Source organism: Drosophila kikkawai, chromosome 3R, assembly GCF_030179895.1.
Source record: "Drosophila kikkawai strain 14028-0561.14 chromosome 3R, DkikHiC1v2, whole genome shotgun sequence".
Lineage (NCBI taxonomy): Eukaryota > Metazoa > Arthropoda > Insecta > Diptera > Drosophilidae > Drosophila > Drosophila kikkawai.
Genome location: NC_091731.1, coordinates 1,131,597 through 1,153,499, shown reverse-complemented (window position 1 = coordinate 1,153,499; position 21,903 = coordinate 1,131,597). Strand labels below are relative to the sequence as shown.

Genomic DNA, 21,903 nt, shown 5'->3' with positions numbered 1-21,903 from the left:
GGAGAAAGCCAGGCGAACTCCTTGCCTTTGCGAAAAACACCTTGATATTCAAGGATCTCTAGGTCCATCCAGGAATTTCCCCGGATAGCTATGGGCCATATTGGCCTATGTGTGGCCCCTCGAGGGCCGTCCGGTCTAACCTAACCTATCGGGTCGGAAACGTCTCCTTCACTGCGTTGCAAACTTCTGACTAAAATTATAATACCCTGAAAGGGTATAAAAATTTAAAAAAGCTTGACGTGAGTACCTGTACAATTAAATTTAAAAGCTATGTTCAAAATTTCAAAACCTTTGGTTAAGTAGTGTTCACGCCAGAAGGGCGTGAAGTTATGAGCGGCAGTGTAAGCGGCGAGCGCTTGCGCTCAAGCTTGTGCTCCCGCTCGCTGTGTCCTCCGCTCTTCCCGTCTCCCTCTCTTTCGCTATTCTCCAGCAGCGAACTCACCACTCCGCGGTCCCGGCAGCCCGCTCTCCATGTAATTAAGTTAGTCGTAATATAGAAGTGAAGCAATAAAATTGAATTGAAGCGAAGCTACCCCCCTCTCGCCTACTAATTGGGAAAATTGTGGGACTCAGCAGCCAGCCCAATTCCAGCCCAACGTTCCGATGACCACACCTCCAAGAAGGACGACGATCTTGTTTTGGCCACTCCGCCCCCTCCACTTCATGGTCCTTCGAGCCTGCGAGCAAAATTTTGATTTCCAGCGCCCCTTTGCGGATACCAAGATAAGTATGAAGTCCAAAGTCGATTCGTCCGTTAATTTTTTTCCTCGATCCGAAAATAATGAAAAGTGACAGTGAAAAGTGAGAAAATATATACATATGTGCACATAGTGATAAACGCCCAGCCACAGTGAATTTTCTTCCGTTTTTAAAGTGCAAACGTACTTTGCCAATATTGGCCCCCTACTTAGTCGTGCTGTGATCCGCTGGTGTCCAAGTGCATATATACATATATACATATATATTTTTTTTTTCTTACAAATTCACGGTCCGTCACTCAGTTCCAAAATACTTCCGTCACTAACTGCAATTCTAAATAGTATTAATAATACAATTTTAAAGAAAGCCTTTACACACATACATACATACCTTAACATACACCCAAATATAAATATAAAATAAAATCCGCCCCTCCAGTTTTATAAATATAAAATAAAATCGCAAATATAAAAAACAGCTGAATCCAAAATATATATTTTGTTAAAAAAAAAAAAAATAATAAATAAAATTACACACAAAAACTTGCACACGACAATTTCCTCAGTGTTTTTATTTAAAAATATAACAAAAGAAATTCCAAAGAACAAAATATATAATAATAAAATACAAATAAATACAGACTTCAAAAAAAAAAAAAAAAATAGAAATATACATAAATATAGTTGTTTTTATTCCATACATACATAAATATATTTGGGCAAGCTTCGCGCTATTCTGCGCCTAGCAAAAATTACATATTTCCATATTTCATACATAAATATATTTGGGCAAGCTTCGCGCTATTCTGCGCCTAGCAAAAATTACATATTTCCATATTTCATACATAAATATATTTGGGCAAGCTTCGCGCTATTCTGCGCCTAGCAAAAATTACATATTTCCATACATACATACATATTTTGGGCAAGCTTCGCGCTATTCTGCGCCTAGCAAATTTACATATTTCCTACGTACATACATACATACATATTGGCTTCCCTCGCGCTATTCTGCGCTGAGCAATTGCTTAAACTCCAAGGCTTCATACATACGCACATACAGTGCATTTCTATTTCGTCTCCTCTTTGCTCGTTAAGCGTTCACAAACACCTGCACCTATACGTTTCCGAAAAGGCAAAGTGCCGACGGAAAAACATCGTCCACCCGCGAGATAAAATAAAAAATAATTCCTGGAACAACATTTTTTAAGGAAACCGAAATTCTTTTAAATTTTTTTTAACAACAAATACCGCCACTCTTTTTAGCTATTTTTTCGCCAGCTAGCTTTTTGGGTCAAGCCAAGTTTTTAGCTATTTTCCTTATTTTAGCTATATTTTTGTTGGCGGTGTTAGGTTTTCGTGCGGTTCCTGGAAATAAAGGATAGCAATCTCCACTGGCCTCCTTTAGCTATTTTTTAGCCATTTTTTTATACGCCGCTAGTTTTGGGCCGAGCCGATATTTTAGCTAGTTTCGATTTTTTTAGCTAGGGTTTGGTGGGCGTTTTTTTTCGTGCGGTTCCTGCATATAAATCTCCATTGGCATCCTTTAGCTATGTTTTTTAGCTATTTTTGTGAATTTCTTTCCACGTAGTTCTTTACGATCTTTTTGTTAGTTCCGAAAAAAAAAAAAAAACAAAAGAAAAACCCATATAATTCCCGAAAGCTATTAGCATATTCCGCCAAATTTATTAGCGTTTTCCAGCTAGTTTTGGCGGGTGTTTTTTTTTTCTCGCAAAGTTCTACGATTGTTGTTGTCGTATTCCGGAACATAAGGTCGAAGAAGCCAATTTTGAGCAAGTGGCTAAGAATTTGCAACAATTTCCGAGCCTAGTTTGTAGCTAGATCTAGCTACTTTTTTCGCTATATTCTATTATCCGCACGCGTTTCGTAGATCCGACACTGACAGTTAGGTTCCCTCGTTTTGCTAGCGAGTGACCATAGCCAGATTTGGCTATTTTCTTTTCCTGCCGTTTTTTTATTCTGCGAGCTTCGCAGGGTTTTCCACAGTGTTTAAGGATTAAAGTTCCTTTTCCGTGCGCTCGCTTTTCTTTTTGCGGGGGGGCAGGCCTTCTATTTTCATAGGGCATAGCTGAGTATGCCCATAGAGGGAGATAAAAAGGGAATCTCCTCCCCGGCCAAGTCGAACCCATCCTCTCCGCGGCCCATTCGAGCCCATTCTGCACCCAGGCCCTCCAGTCCGAGGATCAGAAGTTCGGCTTCCACTTCCAAAGGGACGGATCGTCGATCGACAAGTCCGTCAAACGCTCCACGAATAGTCATCTCTCGTCCGGTGGCAAAAGCTTCTAGCGACTCTTCGCTTGCCATAAAGTCAGAGTCTCCCTCTGTTTCAAAGCCGGAATTCCTGAGGGTGACACGCTCTAGCAGCCACAAAATGGCATCCGCTGAAAAACCAACGGCCGAACAGCCAACGGCCGAACCGCCAACGGCCGCAACCGTGTCGTTGCGCAAATTCATAGCCGCCAGCGATCGTGTGAGCATTTTTGAAGCAAAGATCAATACTCCAGGTCAAGCTTCCCCGTCCCTACATCTGCTACAAGTCCGCCTGCAACAAGTGAGAGCCTTATGGGACAAGGTAGAGACGGAGTACGACACGTGCTCCGATCTAATTGCCCAAGAAGGATCCCTCGAAATGGTGTCCGTGCTGCAGAACAAATATGACTATTGCTATTCGGTGTATGAGTCTTGTTCTGCAGAGATCAGTGCGACAATTGACAGTGCCACGCCTCAAGCCGTGCAACCACCCTCCCAGCCAATCATTTCCTCCGGTTGCCGCTTACCTCCCTGCGACGGGGACTACCGACGGGGACTACCTTCGATGGCCCACTTTCCGGGACCTATTCACGGCAGTCTATGTCAACAACCCCAGGCTGACACCGGTCGAGAAGCTCTTCCATCTTCTCACGAAGACGAGCGGCGAGGCGAAAGCCATCGTCTCCAAATCCCCGCTCACAAATGACGGGTTCGCATCTGCGTGGGAAGCGCTTCAAGACCGTGTAAGGATGTGTCTTAGGCCGGGGTAAACCTCAGCGGCCCAGGATTACTCTCCAGAAATATTTATATTTTAGAGACGGCCAGGACATGGACGCCGAATTTAAAGAATTTTTCTAGGCAATAGGGGCTCGTTTTCAAAAGGGGAACCCTGGCTTCGGGAAAATGGGAATCTTGGACGGTCACCCTGGCGATGGCCAGGTGCTCCTCCGTTTTCCTGTGCCCGCTCGGTTGCCCAGCAGCGGCGACTCTTCCGATCGGCAAGATCTCCGCCGCCCGGGATAACCCAGCGGCGATGGCGGGCAAGATGCAGATCGGAAGGGAAAAGGAGAGGGAAGAGGGGGAAATCTGTGAACACGTGCCGGCGGCGATGGACTCGTAGCTCGGGAAAAACCCAGCAGCCCCGATGCCCACGCCAGATCTGTGCCCGGGAGAACCCAGCAGCGACAAATCCCGCTCCCGTCCCGCTTCTCCGGCCCGGAGCTTGCCCAGCGGCCACGCGGAGTTGGTGCGGGCAACCCAGCCACCAGCTCGGCGAGTGAGTGAGCGAGAGGGGAACACTTTGGCACGCGTCAAAATAAGGGTTGGTTGCTGCTACGCGGAGTTTTATGCGGGTGCGAGAGAGAAAGACGATGGAATTTCTGACTTCATTTTGGGTACTTTATTTTATTACTTAATTATGATGGCTACATTTTCTAATGTACGCCTGTCGGCCCTAACCTGGCCCTACGCCACACTCCAATGACCTGCCCTTACATGGCACTCGGCCGGCTCACCTGATGTTAGCAACCAGGATGTAAATCGACACACGCGGGCCCTTTTGGACTTAGCTCTTCTTAGCTGTCGGTTTTTATAATCGCGCGTCGCGGAGACTGATGTCAATCGTTCACGTTTGCTGTCGCCAAAAAGGTCCGGGCAGCGCAGCTTTCGGCCGTCGGCTTTGTTATTGTTATTGTTTATGTTTTGATCGGCATGTAAATAAGCACGACCAAAACGTAAACACGCACGATCGTCGGAGGGGAAATGTCGCTGCCTCTGCCGCTGTTCGCGTCGGCAGCGGAGAGGGGAAATGGCTTCCGCGCGGTCGCTACAGTCCGTGTTGACAAAATGTATACGCCTGTGCGTTGCGGCCTAAATCTAATTTGGCCCTTCCTGGCCAAATTAACTGTGGGCTTCATGCCCGTTTAAATGTACAGTTGTGTGTGTGTGGCTAATCCTAACTTACTTCCCTATACTAATTGCTACCTTAACTATGGCCTTAACTAATATGTACAGTATTTACATAAATATAGGGGATTGTGACATCGTCACACTCCACCCTATCTTCGGGAGGGGTGAAGAGTGATGATCACCCTCCCGCTGCGGTTAATTTGGACCCTGAAGCGTTGGTTCGCCTCCTCCTCCAGGATCCGTATCGTTCGTCTTCGCGGTGTCGCCAGGCGCCCGTGGATTCGGCGGAGCAGAGCTGCCGGCAATGTGCCGTTCGGCGTGGTCCACTCCACTGGGGCCGGTACCCAGCGGGGAGGGTTGCGGGCTCCCTCGTCGGCGTCCAACGATGACTCGTCGGACGAGCTGGATGGGCTGTCTGCCCATGGGGCGCTCCTGCGCCGTGCTCGGCGGCGTGGGGTCGGTGATGGTGGTGGGCCACTTGCCGGCGGTTGGGCAACCGGTGGGTTGCCGAGCTCCTCACTGAGGTCTTCCGCCCTTCGGCGCGCCTCTTCTGCGGCCAACTCCGCGATGGTGGGCATGCGGGGTCGCGGATCGCGACTGGCGGCCACCGCTGCGCATCGGGCGGTAGCGTGAGGATCGGGGTACGATCCCCGGCCGAATATCTCCTCGTAGGAGGGCGGAGGGGGTCGCCTGCGACTGGGAGCGGCTGGTGCCCAGCTTTGTAGCGGCGTAGTGCTGGGTGGAGTCCAGCGTGGGGGCGGCGATCGTGGGGCGTAGGACCAGCCACTGTCCTGACTGGCCTCGTCCTCGTCGGCCGAGACTGTCGACGTTGAGGCGTCATCGGCGGGTCCGGCGGAAGGTGGTCGCGAGGCGTCTGACGGGCGGCCCTCCTCGTCCTCGTCGGCCGAGATGGTAGACGCCGTGTTAGTGCCGCTTCCCCAGTTGAACTCGTCCCCTGGCATCTCCCCGAAACACTCTATCAGGGCGGCTTCCACCTCGCCCATGTATGGCGGGGCCCGGTTGTCGCTCGGGTGCGGTGGTGTGGTGCGCCTCCTCCGTATGTCCCGGCTGTCCTCCGCGGTGGGGTCGTACAATACGGTCGCGTCGCTGTCGTCGCCGTCGTCGCCGGTGGGGTTGTAGTGACCACGCGGGCGGCCCTCGTCGTCGGAGACCAGGTCATAGACTACGCCTAGAGGCCCGAGAGCGCCTGTTGCCGGCGGTTCCGCGTGCGGCGGGCTGTCAAAAAGGTCGCCTAGGGTGTCCTCCACCAGGCCGTCGAAATCGACCCAATCGTCGGACAGGGCGATGGCCTGGTTCCATGCTTCCTCGGCGTCGGCGGAGGGTGCCCGATCTCCGGGTGAGGCATCGCGTGGCCGGGGCGGCGTGAGGTTGACCCGCAGGGGTCCGAAGCGGTGATCTCGTGGCACCTCCTCCTCGTCATTGCCGTCGAGCGGGGCAACTTCCGGAGGGGGCGCCAGCGGCCCGATGTGGCCGGTACGCTGGGGTGCCTGGGGCGGCATGCCCCTTAAGGATGCTGGTTGGGGCCCAGCGACGTCGTGCTGGTGGGTCTCCTCTTCGTCATCGTCGCTGAGGACAACTTCCGGAGGGACCCGGCGTGGCCCAACGAGGCCGGCGAACAGGGTTGCCAGGAGCGGCATCTCCTCTGTAGAGGGCCGACGGGGCCCGGCGTGGTTGTCGGCGGTCGTCTCCTCCCCGTTGGCGCTGGTGACGTCGGCGGTTGGGGCCCGTGGGAAGAGGCCGGCGTTATTGGCGACGGAGCTGTTGTTAGGACGCGGCGGGCTTGGCCCGGCGCCTTGGAGTGCTTGCAGGATCTCCTCGACTGCACAGCACATCCAGGAGTTGTCCTGTGGTGGATGGCCTTGTCCGTCCATTCTTTGGCTGGTTGACGTTTTTTTTTTTGTGGCGACGGTGGTCTGGCGAAGACGTGGCAGTGGCTCTGTATAGATACCGGTGGTCAGGCGCGCGTTGCCTGCGGGCGCGTGGCTCGTTATGCCTCTCGGTAGGCGGGCTGGAGACTGTTGCTGTAAGGACAGAGAAGATTATGTTAGTGTGCTGCCCTGGGCCCTACCTAATGGAGTGGGCTAGGGTTGACTGGCTATGGCTACGGCCTTTTGGGAAGGGGCGCATGTTCACCCCACTAGGGGGTTCGGGACGTTGGACAGGCGCGCCTGTCAACAAGTGGCCCCTGTGAAACATGGTCGCCCTCCCTACATGGGTGCTCGTCGCTAGTGTTGGCGGCGCGGGATGGGTCCCCTGCGTCGTGCGGTCTTGGCTGCTGGCCGTGCGTCCAGGATGGTGTCGTCGGCATCCTCGATTGTGGTATCTCCGGCGTCGGTGTCTTCCCGGTGGGTTCCGGCTTCGGTGTCTGCCTCATCCTCGTGGTGGTACGGCTTCAGCTGGTTCAGGCTGGCGGTCCGCCGGCGTCGGCTTCCTGGCATGTGCAGTTGCACGATGTTCGGCGATGGGAACTTCGCTACCCTGAAGGGTCCTTCGTATTTCGCAGCTAGCTTTGCGGCAAAGCCCTCGGCCGCGTTGGATAAGGCGTGTCGGCGTACTAGGACCATGGATCCAACTGGTGGTCTCCACGTCCTCCGGCGTAGGTTGTAATGACGGCTCTGCTCGGCGGCGGCGCGGTCAGCGTTGTTTCGGACGACGTCGAAAATATTCCGGAGTTGTTCGCTTCGCTCTGTCGGGGAAATCTCTGGGGTGCCTCGTCCGGGGGTAACTTCGTCGTACAACGTCTTCGGGAGTCGGGGTTCTCGGCCTTGCACCAAGAATGCGGGGCTGAATCCAGTAGTGTCCGAGACACTACTATTTATGGCCAAAGATATCTCCGGGAGGAGTTGATCCCACTCGTTTTGTTGGCCTCCATCTAAGTATTGGGCGATCATCGTCTTGATCGTCCGATTTGCCCGTTCCGTTGGATTCTGTCTCGGGGTGTAGGGCGCCGTGTGCTACAGCTCCATCCCTAGCGACTGGCAGAACTTCTGGAATGAGCGGCCGGTGAACTGCGTACCGTTGTCGCAGACAAATGTTCGGGGAACACCGAATCGGCTCAATATCCGCTCTCTGAAGGCTCGTTCCAGATGTGTGGCGGTAGCTTTGCGAAGCGGCACTAGCTCCACCCACTTGCTGAAGGCGTCCAGGAACACTAGAAGCATCGTGTTGCCCTGTTTCGACCGCGGCAGTGGGCCGACAAAATCTGCACAAAGGATGTGGAACGGCTCCTCGACCTGTCGAGTAAACATTTGACCTGCGGGCTTTTCTTGGCTCACCTTATATCGCTGGCAAGTGGGGCAATGGCGAACGTACCGAGCCACCTCGCGGAACAATCCAGGCCAGTAATAGCGCTGGGCCACGCGAGTGCTGGTTTTCCGGACTCCTAGATGACCGGCAGTGGGGTGATCGTGGCACTCTTCAAGTACTCGCTGGCGGTAGTCTGACCCTACGCACAGCTTCCAGGGCGTGTACTCCTCCTCCTCCGGCCGGAGTCCCAGGCGGCGATATAGCTGGCCATTCTCCTCTCGATAATCCGGAAACTTTGCTGGTTCGGTCCGAATCCTCTGGAGCATCCTCGTGATCCACTTACAGTTGACTCCTTGTACCTCCGCTTGCTGCACTATGGGCAGCGGTTGGCGAGAAAGGGCATCGGCCACTAAGTTCTGGGCCCCCTTCCGGTAATGGACGTCGTATTGATACTGCTGTAATTCCAGTGCCCAACGAGCAATCCTGCCTGTTGGATTGTCGATGGAGTTCAACCACTTCAAGGAGTGGTGGTCTGTGAGGACTTCGAAGCGGTATCCCTCGATGTAACACCGCATCTTCCGAATCGCCCAGACGATGGCGAGACACTCCTTCTCAGTCACTGAGTAGTTCCTCTCAGCAGTGTTGAGCCGGCGGCTGGCGTACGCTATCACCCTCTCGTTTCCGTCGATGGTCTGTGTGAGTACGGCTCCGATTCCGTAATCACTGGCGTCAGTTTGTAGCACAAACTTCTCCGTAAAATCTGGGCAAGCCAGAATAGGGGCTTCGGTCAGCAGCGTCTTCAGCTCCTGGAAAGCCTGGTCTTGTCGTTGGGTCCATTCCCATTTGTGGCCCTTCTTCAGCAGCGATGTCATGGGTGCCACAACATCGGCGAAGTTCGGCACGAAGCGGCGATACCAGGAAGCGATTCCCAGGCATCTGCGTAGCTCCTTCAGGTTTGTCGGCGGTGCGAGTCCTCGGATCGCAGCGACCTTGTCCGGATCCGTGTGGATTCCGGCTTCGCTGATCACGTGACCCAAGTACACGATGCGGCGCTGGAAGAAATGACACTTCCCTCTGTTGAGGCGCAGGTTTGCGCAGCGGAGGCGTCTGAAGACTTCTCCAAGATTGGCGACATGCTCCTCCAGTGTGGAGCCGATGACAATGATGTCATCCAGATATGCAAACGCATGGGGTTCCATATCCGGACCGATGACCGTGTCTAAGGCGCGTTGAAACGTGGCGGGAGCGGAGTGAAGTCCGAAAGGCATGACTCTCCAATGAAACAACCCTCTTCCGGGAACGGTAAACGCCGTGCACTCCCGGCTGTCCGGGGCCACTGGGATTTGCCAATACCCATTTTTGAGGTCCAACGTCGAGATGAATTTCGCGTTCCGGAGTCGCTCCAAGATCTGATGGATCCTCGGAAGCGGATACGCGTCCGGCACGGAGTTCTCATTGAGCTGGCGATAGTCCACGCACATGCGGACTTCGCCATTCTTTTTGGCCGCGATTACGATGGGCGCGCTGTGCGGGCTTTTGGAAGGTTCAATGCGTCCGTCTCGCAGGAGTTCATTGATCTGCTTGTCAATGACGGCCCTTATGGCTGGATTCCTTGGAAAGTACCGCTGTTTAAGGGGTCGATCGGTGCGCATGAAGATGCGATGCTCTGCGATGTGCGATACCCCTGAAAGAGTATCAAACTTGGCCAGTTCCTGGTCCAGAAACTCCTTCACCCAAGGCTCGGGGTAATCCGGCGTCTCGGGTTCCTCTGTCTGGAAAGAGACCTGATCCTCTGTGGGATGACTCACCGAATTGACGGTTCCGCATAGGGGCGGGCTTGGCTCCGGCGTTTCCTCGGTACGGCGTTTTGTGGAGGTACGGAAGGGATTCCGTTGCGCGGCTGTGGCATCTGCCACGGGCAAAGCCTGTCTCCAACAGGGCGGCTGGTTCTCCGTCGCTGGTGATGCTGTGTCTCGAAACTGTGCTCGAGGTGAGGTACTTGGCTGGTCGTCGGGATCGGAGCATGGCTCCCTTGGCTGCCTTCGATGGGTAGAGCGTGGCTCTCCTTGGGCTGGCGTCTGTGGCTTCTCGGCGTGGGTGGAGTGTGACTCCGTTGTCGTCCTTCGCTGATCAGAGTGTGACTCTGCGTGGTGTGCCATTGGTGGCTCTTCGGATGTGGAGCGTGGCTCCGTCGATGTGCTTCGTTGCTCAGAGCGTGGCTCTGAGTGGTGTGCCATTGGTGGCTCTTCGTGGTTGGAGTGTGACTCCCTCGTCGTTCTTCGTTGGTCAGAGCGTGGCTCTGCGGGCTGGTCCCGTGGGTTGGAGCGTGGCTCCCTTCGCTGTTCAGAGCGTGGCTCTGTTATTGGTCTCCGCTGGTCAGAGCGTGGCTCTGTTGTTGGTCTTCGCTGGTCGTCCGGTCGCAGTCGGAGGGTCTGCCCGCCGCATAGCAGGGTTGCTCCGATTCCACAGAGGAAATCCATTCCTAGGAGTATGTCGTCCAGTGCGTCCGACATCACGAGGAGAATGGTGGGCGTCCGTTCGCTTCCGAGGTAGATATTTGCCGCCAGAGCTCTGGTCAGCTCGCGGCATGTTCCGTCGGCGAGTTTTACCTGGGTACGGATGTCCCGTGTGTTCCTTCCGTTGTCCAGCATTTGAGCCAGCCCTTCGCTAATAAAGCTGTGGGTGGCTCCGGTGTCCAGGGTAGCTGTGAACCGCTGCCCCTCCATGTGGATGGTAGCGCGGATGCGTCCCTGGTACTGATGGAGAGTGTCTCCTATTGGCTTCGGGGATACGGAGGGTTCCTCGGGTGATTCCCGGTCACACGAGGCCCTTGCCCGTTTCCCGACGGTGGCTGTCGACAACAGTCAATCGTCCTGCGTCCTCTTTGGCCGCAATCCCAGCAGAATAGAATCCGTGGGTTCCTGCATTCGGCTTCGAAGTGTCCGGATTGGCCACAGTTCCGGCAGGCGTCGCGCACGTTGACGGCTTCTGGTCGTGGTGTCACCGCGCTCTGGCTGGTGCAAGCGTTCCGGCTAAGGGAACCGTTGAGGGCGTTGCCTGAAGAGGGCGCCTGTTGAGCTCGTCGAGTGGGCATCCTGTCTCCGTCTGCTGCGTAGCTGGCTCCTGTGGCCTGGCGTTGAGTCGGGATCCGGTTCTCGAGCGTTCTCCCGCCTCGGCTGCGTGTCTCCTCGTAGTTGGTCACGAGATGCGTTAGCTCGGTCAGCGTACGGAAATCCTGCCTCCGGGTATATAGTTGATACTCCGGCAGCATGTTTTCGTAGATCCTCTCCAGCTCCTTGTCCGAGGAGAATCCGGCCCGGCGCATCTGTAAACGGATGTCGATAAGGTACTCCTTAAATGGTTCGTTGGGCTTCTGGAAGTGCATCCTTATCTCATCCTCCAACCGCTGATAGTATCGCGGCGGCAAGAAGAAGTCAAGGAACTCTCGGCGGACCTCGGTCCAGCTGGCGTGTTGGAGTCCGCTCGTGCGGAACCAACTTTCGGCTCGGCCGGCCAGCAGCACCACCAGGGCTTGGGCCAGATATCTCCGGTCGATCCGGCAGGTATCGGCACGCTCCTCGATGTGCTCTATGAATCCTAGTGGATCCGTCGTCCCATCGAACGAAAGGCCCCACTTGGTCATTCGATCGATTAGGATTGCTCCCAAGCCGGCTTCACTCGGGGAGTGCGCAGATCGCGCAGGCTCCTCCGCCTTCGGGCGTCGCCCGGTGGCTGGTGACGTACTGCGTGGTAAGAAGAGCGAGGGTGGTATCAATGATGCCGACGTGGTCGGTTCCGGCGAGATGAGAGACGGATCCAGCGGTATGGGTGACTTGACGTCGCCGGTGGGCGCGTTCCCGAACCGGCGTTCCAGTTCGTCGAGTCGATCCTGGATTTCCTCGGAATTGTTTGGCTGCCGCGAGAATGCTATGAGCCGCGCACGTTGCTCATCTACCGTGCCGCTTCGGTCGAGTCCGAACTCGCCGAGGATGGTTTCTAATTCCATCTTTTTGCGGTAGCTTATCCACGTGACGCCCATGGTTCGCAGGATTCGCGGGGAAAAAGGATCAGAAATAACAACGGGTCTCGAGAGAGTGAAAACGGCGGGATACCGTGGCAACGACTGGATTTTATATTGCTGGACGCGAGTTTGCGGAAATGGATCTCGCAGGATCCGTACTGTGTGCACGTATACCCTTGGTTTAGATCTCGCAGGATCACAGCGAATTTTACTTTATTATTTCAATCTTATTGGTTTATTCTTTAATATTTATTATCCTTATTTATTTATATTTTATTATTTTTATTTATCGATAGTTTATTTATTCGATTTCGATTTAATTTTATTCGGTATTTTTATTCGTTTATTCGTTTCCAGTATTTTTGGCGATCGATTATTATTTATCCTTTTAGTATTTATGTCTGCGATTATTATTTATCCGTTTCTTCAGTATATTTGTTTCTCGGTGGTTATTTTATTCAAATTTTATTATTGGTTTATTTCATCTGAATTTATTTAATTTATTTTTATATTTGAATTTATTTATTTATTTGATTATTCTTGATTTTATTTATTTTATTTCGATTTATTATTTGGATTATTTATTTATTTTAATCCTTATTATTATTTTATGATTTCGATTTTATTCTCGGCGGCAGGATCTCTCCGGATCCTTTGAGGGTTCGCGGGTGTCCTTAACGTGGTTGAAGGATATTGAAAATCTTCCCGATGTGTGCCAGGATACGACGATGAGTAATGTCTGCGACGATGTGTATGTACCGAGATGATCTTGCGAAGTGTCTTCTATGAGCTTATCTTCCGAAGTGTGTCCCTCCTAGCGAGGGTCCCCTGTATATATTGCTGCCTAAGCTAGCCGACGCTGCTGCCGCGGGCAGAGCAGAACTGGAGATGTGTGTGGGCCACGTGTGTGTGTGTGCTTGCGCGAAGCGTCCCTCTGCCGGCGTTGACGCTGGCAGTGACGTTGACTACGAAAACGAAATCTGGCGTAACTGTACCGCTTGTTTTGGCGACGATGCGTATGCACCAATGGAAATTTACCACGCGTTTTTTCTATTCCCTTTCCTCCTGTACGAAATCTGGCGTAACTGTACGTCGCGACATGTGGGACGAAAATTTCTTACACTCGCAAAAACGAATGTGCTCTGGTCGAAAAATATGTTTATGAAAAATATATTCCCTGACATTAAATTTTCTATCCCCGTCCTTTAGAAAACTAAATTTCCCTGCTTTTGCCTTCGCGAAAAATTTATATTATATTTTTTTTCTACTAGAAAATTCTGGATTTTCGGCCAGTGGGGCTTTAATCCACTGAAAAAATTTATCCTAGCTGTCCTGACCGGTCCCTGCTCCGGGCGCCATCTGTAAGGATGTGTCTTAGGCCGGGGTAAACCTCAGCGGCCCAGGATTCCTCTCCAGAAATATTTATATTTTAGAGACGGCCAGGACATGGACGCCGAATTTAAAGAATTTTTCTAGGCAATAGGGGCTCGTTTTCAAAAGGGGAACCCTGGCTTCGGGAAAATGGGAATCTTGGACGGTCACCCTGGCGATGGCCAGGTGCTCCTCCGTTTTCCTGTGCCCGCTCGGGTGCCCAGCAGCGGCGACTCTTCCGATCGGCAAGATCTCCGCCGCCCGGGATAACCCAGCGGCGATGGCGGGCAAGATGCAGATCGGAAGGGAAAAGGAGAGGGAAGAGGGGGAAATCTGTGAACACGTGCCGGCGGCGATGGACTCGTAGCTCGGGAAAAACCCAGCAGCCCCGATGCCCACGCCAGATCTGTGCCCGGGAGAACCCAGCAGCGACAAATCCCGCTCCCGTCCCGCTTCTCCGGCCCGGAGCTTGCCCAGCGGCCACGCGGAGTTGGTGCGGGCAACCCAGCCACCAGCTCGGCGAGTGAGTGAGCGAGAGGGGAACACTTTGGCACGCGTCAAAATAAGGGTTGGTTGCTGCTACGCGGAGTTTTATGCGGGTGCGAGAGAGAAAGACGATGGAATTTCTGACTTCATTTTGGGTACTTTATTTTATTACTTAATTATGATGGCTACATTTTCTAATGTACGCCTGTCGGCCCTAACCTGGCCCTACGCCACACTCCAATGACCTGCCCTTACATGGCACTCGGCCGGCTCACCTGATGTTAGCAACCAGGATGTAAATCGACACACGCGGGCCCTTTTGGACTTAGCTCTACTTAGCTGTCGGTTTTTATAATCGCGCGTCGCGGAGACTGATGTCAATCGTTCACGTTTGCTGTCGCCAGAGAAGTGATCGCGCTCGCAGCTTGCAAAGCCCTTGTCGCCTCGTCTCTGCCAAAAAGGTCCGGGCAGCGCAGCTTTCGGCCGTCGGCTTTGTTATTGTTATTGTTTATGTTTTGATCGGCATGTAAATAAGCACGACCAAAACGTAAACACGCACGATCGTCGGAGGGGAAATGTCGCTGCCTCTGCCGCTGTTCGCGTCGGCAGCGGAGAGGGGAAATGGCTTCCGCGCGGTCGCTACAGTCCGTGTTGACAAAATGTATACGCCTGTGCGTTGCGGCCTAAATCTAATTTGGCCCTTCCTGGCCAAATTAACTGTGGGCTTCATGCCCGTTTAAATGTACAGTTGTGTGTGTGTGGCTAATCCTAACTTACTTCCCTATACTAATTGCTACCTTAACTATGGCCTTAACTAATATGTACAGTATTTACATAAATATAGGGGATTGTGACATCGTCACAACCGTTTCCAAAACAAACGACTTCTAGTCAACAGCCAACTCAAGCTTCTGTTCAACTTGAGCTCCATCTCCCATGAATCTGGTCATGCGCTGAAAGAGCTGCAGTCCACGATTCAGGGGTGTTTGACAGCGCTAGCACATTCCCAAATATCCACGGACAACTGGGATTGTCTGCTGGTGTTCCTGTGCGCAAGCAAGCTGCCGAAAGTTACCCTTTCGCTATGGGAACAGTCCCTAACGTCGAAATCCGACATTCCGGCTTGGGAAGAGATGAACACCTTCCTAAGCGAAAGATATCGCACATTAGAGGCCATCGAGGACATGAAGCCGACTCAAGCAGTCCCGGAAAAGCTTCAGTCCTTCGAAACGAAAGTCAGCACCAAACCAAAAGGGTGTGACTTATGCTCCAAGGAGAATCATCCAGTACGCTTATGCCCGCGCTTTCTCCAAATGTCCGTCGACGCGCGTTCCGGCTACATAAAAAAGAAGCAGCTCTGTCTCAATTGTTTTGCGAGAGGCCACCAGCTACGTGACTGCACGAGCACGCACAGCTGTTTCACTTGTAAAGGGAGACATCATACTCTGCTACATCGTAATGCAACTCCTGCAAATTCAAGATCCTCCACGCCCTCTGCTCAGCTATCTTCAGGACCCTCCAGCAGTAATGCATCGACGAGCAATCCAACGGTGCAAAATTACTTCGCCTCTGGCACTACAGCCGTTCTTCTGAGCACGGCAATTATCGATGTGTGCCATCTCGGCACGAACTACCGAGCACGAGCCTTAATCGACTCGGGATCCGAGGCGACTTTCATTTCCGAACGCCTCTTCAATTTGATCAAGCTGCCTCCTCCGAGCAGTACTTATTAATAAGTACTGCTCAAATTGCCTCGCCCACCAACATTCCGAGGGGACCTGCCGCAGCCAGGACGGCTGCAAGAAGTGTGGAGGGAACCACCACACCCTGCTGCATATGCACGAGGAGCCGTCTCCACCCCACCCGTCGCGCAATCCGCGCCAATCCGCCAGGTCGCATCCCCGCTGTTCCACCGGGTCCGTCTCCCGCTCTTCGTCGCCAAACCGGGCCGCCATTGAGCGTCCACGTCTGGAGGTCTCCGCTACGGCTACGTCGGTGGCCACGTTGGTTCGTCAGAAGACGATCCACATACTTCCGACAGCCATCGTCGTGGTGGATACGGGATCTTCTACGTTCGAGACCGCGGCGATGATCGACCCCTGTATGGCGGTGAGCAGCATCGACCGATCGCTGGCGGCCGCTTTCCGGCTGCCCTTCACCAGTCTGGGAGACGACGAGGTCTGTTCGGCGACGCTCCGATCCCGAACAGGCAACTTCAAGCTCGAGGTCGTCCTGAAGCTTGACCCGAGCCTCAAGATCCGGACTCCTATTCGGGCTCTGAGCGACGCCACACGGGCAAATTCGGCGACATCCGCCTTGCCGATGAACAATTCCACCGCCCGGCAACCATCTCCCTCGTGTTGGGCGCAGATGTGTTTGCGAAACTAATCCAACCGGGGTTCCTGAAACTCGAGGATGGTTTGCCTGTGGCTCAGAGCACCGTGTTCGGATGGACCGTTTCCGGAGCCGTTCTGGAACACTGACGCTGATCCTGGTTCCTTTTGCTAGCGCAAGGGGGGGGGGGGGGGGGGGGGGAGAATGTTCACGCCAGAAGGGCGTGAAGTTATGAGCGGCGAGCGCTTGCGCTCAAGCTTGTGCTCCCGCTCACTGTGTCCTCCGCTCTTCCCGTTTCCCTCTCTTTCGCTATTCTCCAACAGCGAACTCACCACTCCGCGGTCCCGGCAGCCCGCTCTCCATGTAATTAAGTTAGTCGTAATATAGAAGTGAAGCAATAAAATTGAATTGAAGCGAAGCTACCCCCCTCTCGCCTACTAATTGGGAAAATTGTGGGACTCAGCAGCCAGCCCAACTCCAGCCCAACGTTCCGACGACAACACCTCCAAGAAGGACGACGATCTTGTTTTGGCCACTCCGCCCCCTCCACTTCAAGTAGTTTTTGAGTTATAGTGTACACCGATTTTCAAAGTGGCATTTTTCAGGAGAGCGCTTTAAACTTTGTGATACTCATACATCGAACACCAAACGACCTCCGTTCAATGTATTAATCGATGTAAAACTTTGACACAATATTTTTACTATATTAAACCTTTACTTAAAAAATACGAAAAAAAAATGTTAAAATCTTACCGTCACCTGTGTTAGTATTTTTAAGATTATAGGCACATAGGTAAATTTCGGCAACATTTTTCTCACATTTGTCACCTTAAAAGCCCGACAAACACATTGGCATACATATGAACTGTAGATTTTTGTGGGGTCACAACTATAACTTTAGCTAAACATAAAAAATACGTCTAAAATATAGACCAGAAACATGATTATTTCACATAAATATAATGGAAACAATAATTATTATTAATATATAAAATTATATCTCATTTTAAAGAAAATACCTTGAACTTCAAAATCCGTTACAAAAAATATTAATTTAGACACGCAATAAACGATCGGACCACTTTAAAGTTCAGTTTGGTTGTGAAACATTCGCGATGCGCGTAGCTGCGCTTTGCAGATGAACACGTGTTCACATCTTCAATTCAACTTTTAGAAGTCCTGTTAGATTTAAAAAAAATCTGGTATGACACAAAGAAGTTTGGATATTTAAGAGACGATTTTTTTACTTTTCGTACATTTTTGTTGTAATAATTTTTTTTTATTTTTGGCCTATGGGCGCAACCACTGTGCACTGGTAAATGAGCATTGCATTTGCGATTTCTAAATGCTAGGTTTTAGCTTCAAAACCTTCCAAAATTTTGTAATATAAGTTTTATTGTTATATTTAAAAAAAAAACGGTATTTTTGTCAAGATACTAGAAAATATATAGAATAGAATAGAAAATATAATTTTAATGACCTCAATTATGAAAAAATATTGAACATACCCCGATAATGTTAAAAAATGTAACAGGATCATTATTCACAAAAAAAAATGTTTACCTTATACTCGATTTATAAAATATATAGACTTAATAAGATTTATTAATTACCTTTTTTACTTCTTTCATATTCAGATGTCATCAAAATATATCATATAGCAACATATTGGTTTTAAAATCTTTTTTTTTTTTTAACATATACCGAACAAATAATAATGAAAAGCGGCAAAGCCACTATAAGGCCGGAATGCACAATTAAGCATTAAATTTTTCTTTCTTGGCCTAACATTTTTCCGTAACTTACCTGTTCCACCCAAAGATTGGTCGTCATTATTTGATTTTTCAGGTTCTATAAAAAAAATTCGTACAAATTATTTGTATATTTAAGACGGAAAACTTTTTTTTTTCTCCTAGTGAGTTTATTTATTATTTAATATCCTGTGATAGCTTAACGTCTAATTAAAAAGTAAATGTTTATAAAGGATGATAGTGTACTTCCACTTCCACATTCACTTCCTTATGTCTGCAAAATATGCATATGCGTTTTATCTGCTAATTTATTGTTGTAACACATACATATTTCAGCTACTGAAATTTTTAAACAAAAAAAAAACCATTCTCTTGAAAGAGTCGAAAAAAAACGAATAATACCAATCGGCTACAATTTGAATAATCTTTAATTGCCATGGCAACAGAATTATTCGGCATGTTCAGGTATTGGTAGCCCTGTAGGTGTTGTTGAGCCGGTAACAGGACAAGGACAGAAGACTGTCTGTTACTGAGTGAGGTCTGTTCGTCTGTTGCAAAAATAGGAAAGAGAGAGAGAGACAGCTAGATATTGCCTTGGATTATCGTCTGAGTGAAAAGTGAGAAAAGGTGAAAGGGCCAAATGATGGCGTTATGCGACTGTGACGCCTATATTCCTCGGCGCACAACCTCTCATATAAAACTAAGTTCTAGACATTAAGTATATATAAATACTCCCCCCCATATTATAGCCATATTATAAGCATACATCTTAAGCCACGTTCAATCATTAAATCTTTTAGTTGGCACCGGAGCCGTAAGCAAGACAACCTTGGAGTATATTTAAATAGGGATAATTAAGCTAACGAATAAGCTAAGTTCAGCACCTCAGAGATCGCTGAAACGGGTACTTTATCGACTAGTCGAACTAGTCGAACCAGATCCGTTCTCGGTGAACCGGTTCGAACCACCGGTTCACTCAAAAGCTATGACAGCTCGCGTCTTCCGGCATTCGCTCTCTTCCGTCGAAACTTTGCACCGAGGCAGACGTGCCCATCGCCGCGCCTCCGCGACCGAGTCAAGAAATCAAAGTGCATCGAGTCCCTGGTAACGACCGCGACGTACGCGACCACGCAGAGACATCGGCTACAAGAGCCCACGCATTCGCGCAGATAAATTTTGCCAGACAACGACCGCGATCGGCAGCCACACGCCCGCAGACACGTGGGCTAGATTTGTAAGTTACAGGAGTCAATTCTGTAAGGCAGTAGTAGGACTCACACTTAGATAACACAATAATCAATAAACTAACAATTTAACCTACCCGTAGTAGTATTTCCTTGGTAGTGTTGGTCACGGTTTTCAGGTTCCCCGATCTCTGTCCCGCTGGCGGCCCCAAAATACTGCGTTTCGGCATTTCCATTCGCACGTGTTTTTTTACGGCCATCCAGCCTCCCATCGATCCTCTCCCGAGCTCCCCGCCGCAGCGTCACGCCAGCACAGGCTCATTCCGTGCACAGCGTGCCGCCGCGACTGGAGGACACCTACTCCTCTGCCCCGCGCCGCTAGGAACCCTCTCCCGTGCTCCCCGCCGCAGCGTCACGCCAGCACAGGCTCTTTCCGTGCCCAGCGTGCCGCCGCGACTGGAGGACACCTACTCCTCTGCCCCGCGCCGCTAGGAATCCTCTCCCGTGCTCCCGCCGCAGCGTCACGCCAGCACAGGCTCTTTCCGTGCCCAGCGTGCCGCCGCGACTGGAGATCACCTGCTCCTCTGCCCCGCGCCGCTAGGAATCCTCTCCCGTGCCTACGGCCGCAGTGTCACGCCAGCACAGGCTCATTCCGTGCACAGCGTGCCGCCACGACTGGAGGACACCTGCTCCTCCGCCCACGCCCAGCTTAGAAATCCTCTGTCGCAACTGCAGTCGTAGCGTCACGCCAGCACCGGCTCTTCCGTGCACAGCGCGCCGCCGCGACTGGAGTACACATACTCCTCCGTCCACGCACAGTTGAGGAACCCTCTGTCATACCTGCAGCCGCAGCGCCACGCCAGCACAGGCTCCTTCCGTGCTCAACGTGCCGCCGCGACTGGAGGACACATGCTCCTCTGCCCTCGCCCCGCTAGGGACCCCTCCTTGTGCCCGTAGCCGCAGCACCACACCCTAACGCTGGCTTCTCATGCACCGCCGTGACTACGAGTGCACCCGCCCCAGTATCCACTCCTAGATTAGGGACACTTCGACACACGCTGCCGCCACGCCTGCACTGGCCATTCCGCGCCTCGTGCAGCACCACGGCGACCAGTGAAACTCTGCCTGGTCCACCCGTAACTAGTCTCCGCGCCCAACCGGAGCTAGCTAACGCCTCTCTGACGCCCTGACCATTTCCCCGACCCACGTCACCCGAATTCTGGGCGAGATCAAGCCAATTCCGCCAGGAGTCCGCCGGAGTTGCCACTCCGCGCATCCGCGAGAGCAGTGCAGACAAGCAGTGGGTGCAAGCAGGGCCTGAAAGCAGTTCGCGACAAGCAGCTTTGTGTCAGGGACCGACCGATCAAGCAGATCGACGAGTCGATAAAAGCAGCGCGGCAGCCAGCCATTGACAAGCAGCGCGTGTGCCCCGCCTGCTCCTAGAGCATCTAGTGACCACATCGTCCGGCAGCCACGTTACCGACCTTCGATGACCAGAATTTAGTGCGCGTAAATTCGCAACCCGGGTCCCACACGCTGTTATAATAAATTCCTACAAATATTTCCGTCCCCTCTAAATAAATTTCTTGAATAGGATCCCTGGTCACGACTGGGATCTATCCCGGCCGGAGAGATTCGTTACAAGTGGCGCCCGAACAGGGACGGGATTGGGTTAAAAACCAGGAAAAATAACACCTATATAACAGCCGTGTGGCCCCGGGCCGAAGCCGGAAAATAACTTCCATCAAATTCCGCGAGTGAAAATCCACCGAAAAGTGCCCGTGACCGCGAAATTAAAACCGCCTCGCCCAGTAACCGCGACAAGCGATAAACGTGTCCACCAGTAACCGCGTCCAGGAGCCCACGAGCTCATCCGCGCCTCCGCCAAGTCAATGCGAACGAGTGTTAGTGCCAACAGACATTTAATCCACGCAACGTGCCCCAGCGGCCTAGACTACCTGATCCAACAAACACACGAGAAGACAGCCAAACGGGAGCAATGGAAGCCATGGATTCGGACCAGAAACCTGCCGGTGAGTTCGTTCCACGTTTACTTAAAAACCCTGGGGTCTCCTCGCGGTGGATCTATTCCCGCCCGAAGGCCGAATTATTAGCATTCGCGGAAGAATTTGGGTTCTCTGCCGACGGGGTCGTCGATGACCTACGGCGGAGCTTCGTCACATTAATCAAAGAATCCGAGCAACCACAGGAAGTGTGGACTCGACTCGCCGACCTGGAGCGTCGGTATACCACTCGGGGCCCGAGCCCTGGGCCTCAGGGAGAAGAACGGCCGGGACCCAGTGGCCTCTCCACGAGTAAAAAATGCAAATTCTGGACGCCCACGTAGCGCCCCCGGTTCCACTACTTCAGTTCCTCTGACTAGCTTCGTTGTTACCACTCCCAGCTTCACTGTCACCGCCCCAAGCCTCGCCGTCGCCGCCCCTCCTACTTTCACTACCGCTCGAGAAACCTCCGCTGAGCCGAGCTACGACCGGCCTCGTCGCGACTTTATGTGCGTCCCAGAGCGGATCCGCAAATGGGGTTTACAATTTGATGGGTACTCCGACCCATTGGCCTTCATCGAACAGGTCGAAAGTCGGGCCTTGTCCTAT

At 52.0% G+C, this 21,903-nt stretch overlaps 1 protein-coding gene across 5 annotated transcripts in view; it reads right to left on the bottom strand.

Annotated features, from left to right (window-relative positions):
* Nucleotides 1-21,903, bottom strand: part of nAChRalpha4 (nicotinic acetylcholine receptor alpha4) — a 511,483-nt gene that overhangs the window by 446,487 nt on the left and 43,093 nt on the right. For 4 of the 5 annotated variants that reach the window (XM_070286891.1, XM_070286893.1, XM_070286896.1 and 1 more), the window contains one exon: nt 18,163-18,207. The exons of the other annotated variant lie outside the window; for it this stretch is intronic. In XM_070286891.1, the coding sequence (XP_070142992.1) occupies nt 18,163-18,207 (45 nt within the window). The remainder of the gene's footprint in view (nt 1-18,162; nt 18,208-21,903) is intronic. 5 annotated transcript variants of the gene reach the window in all.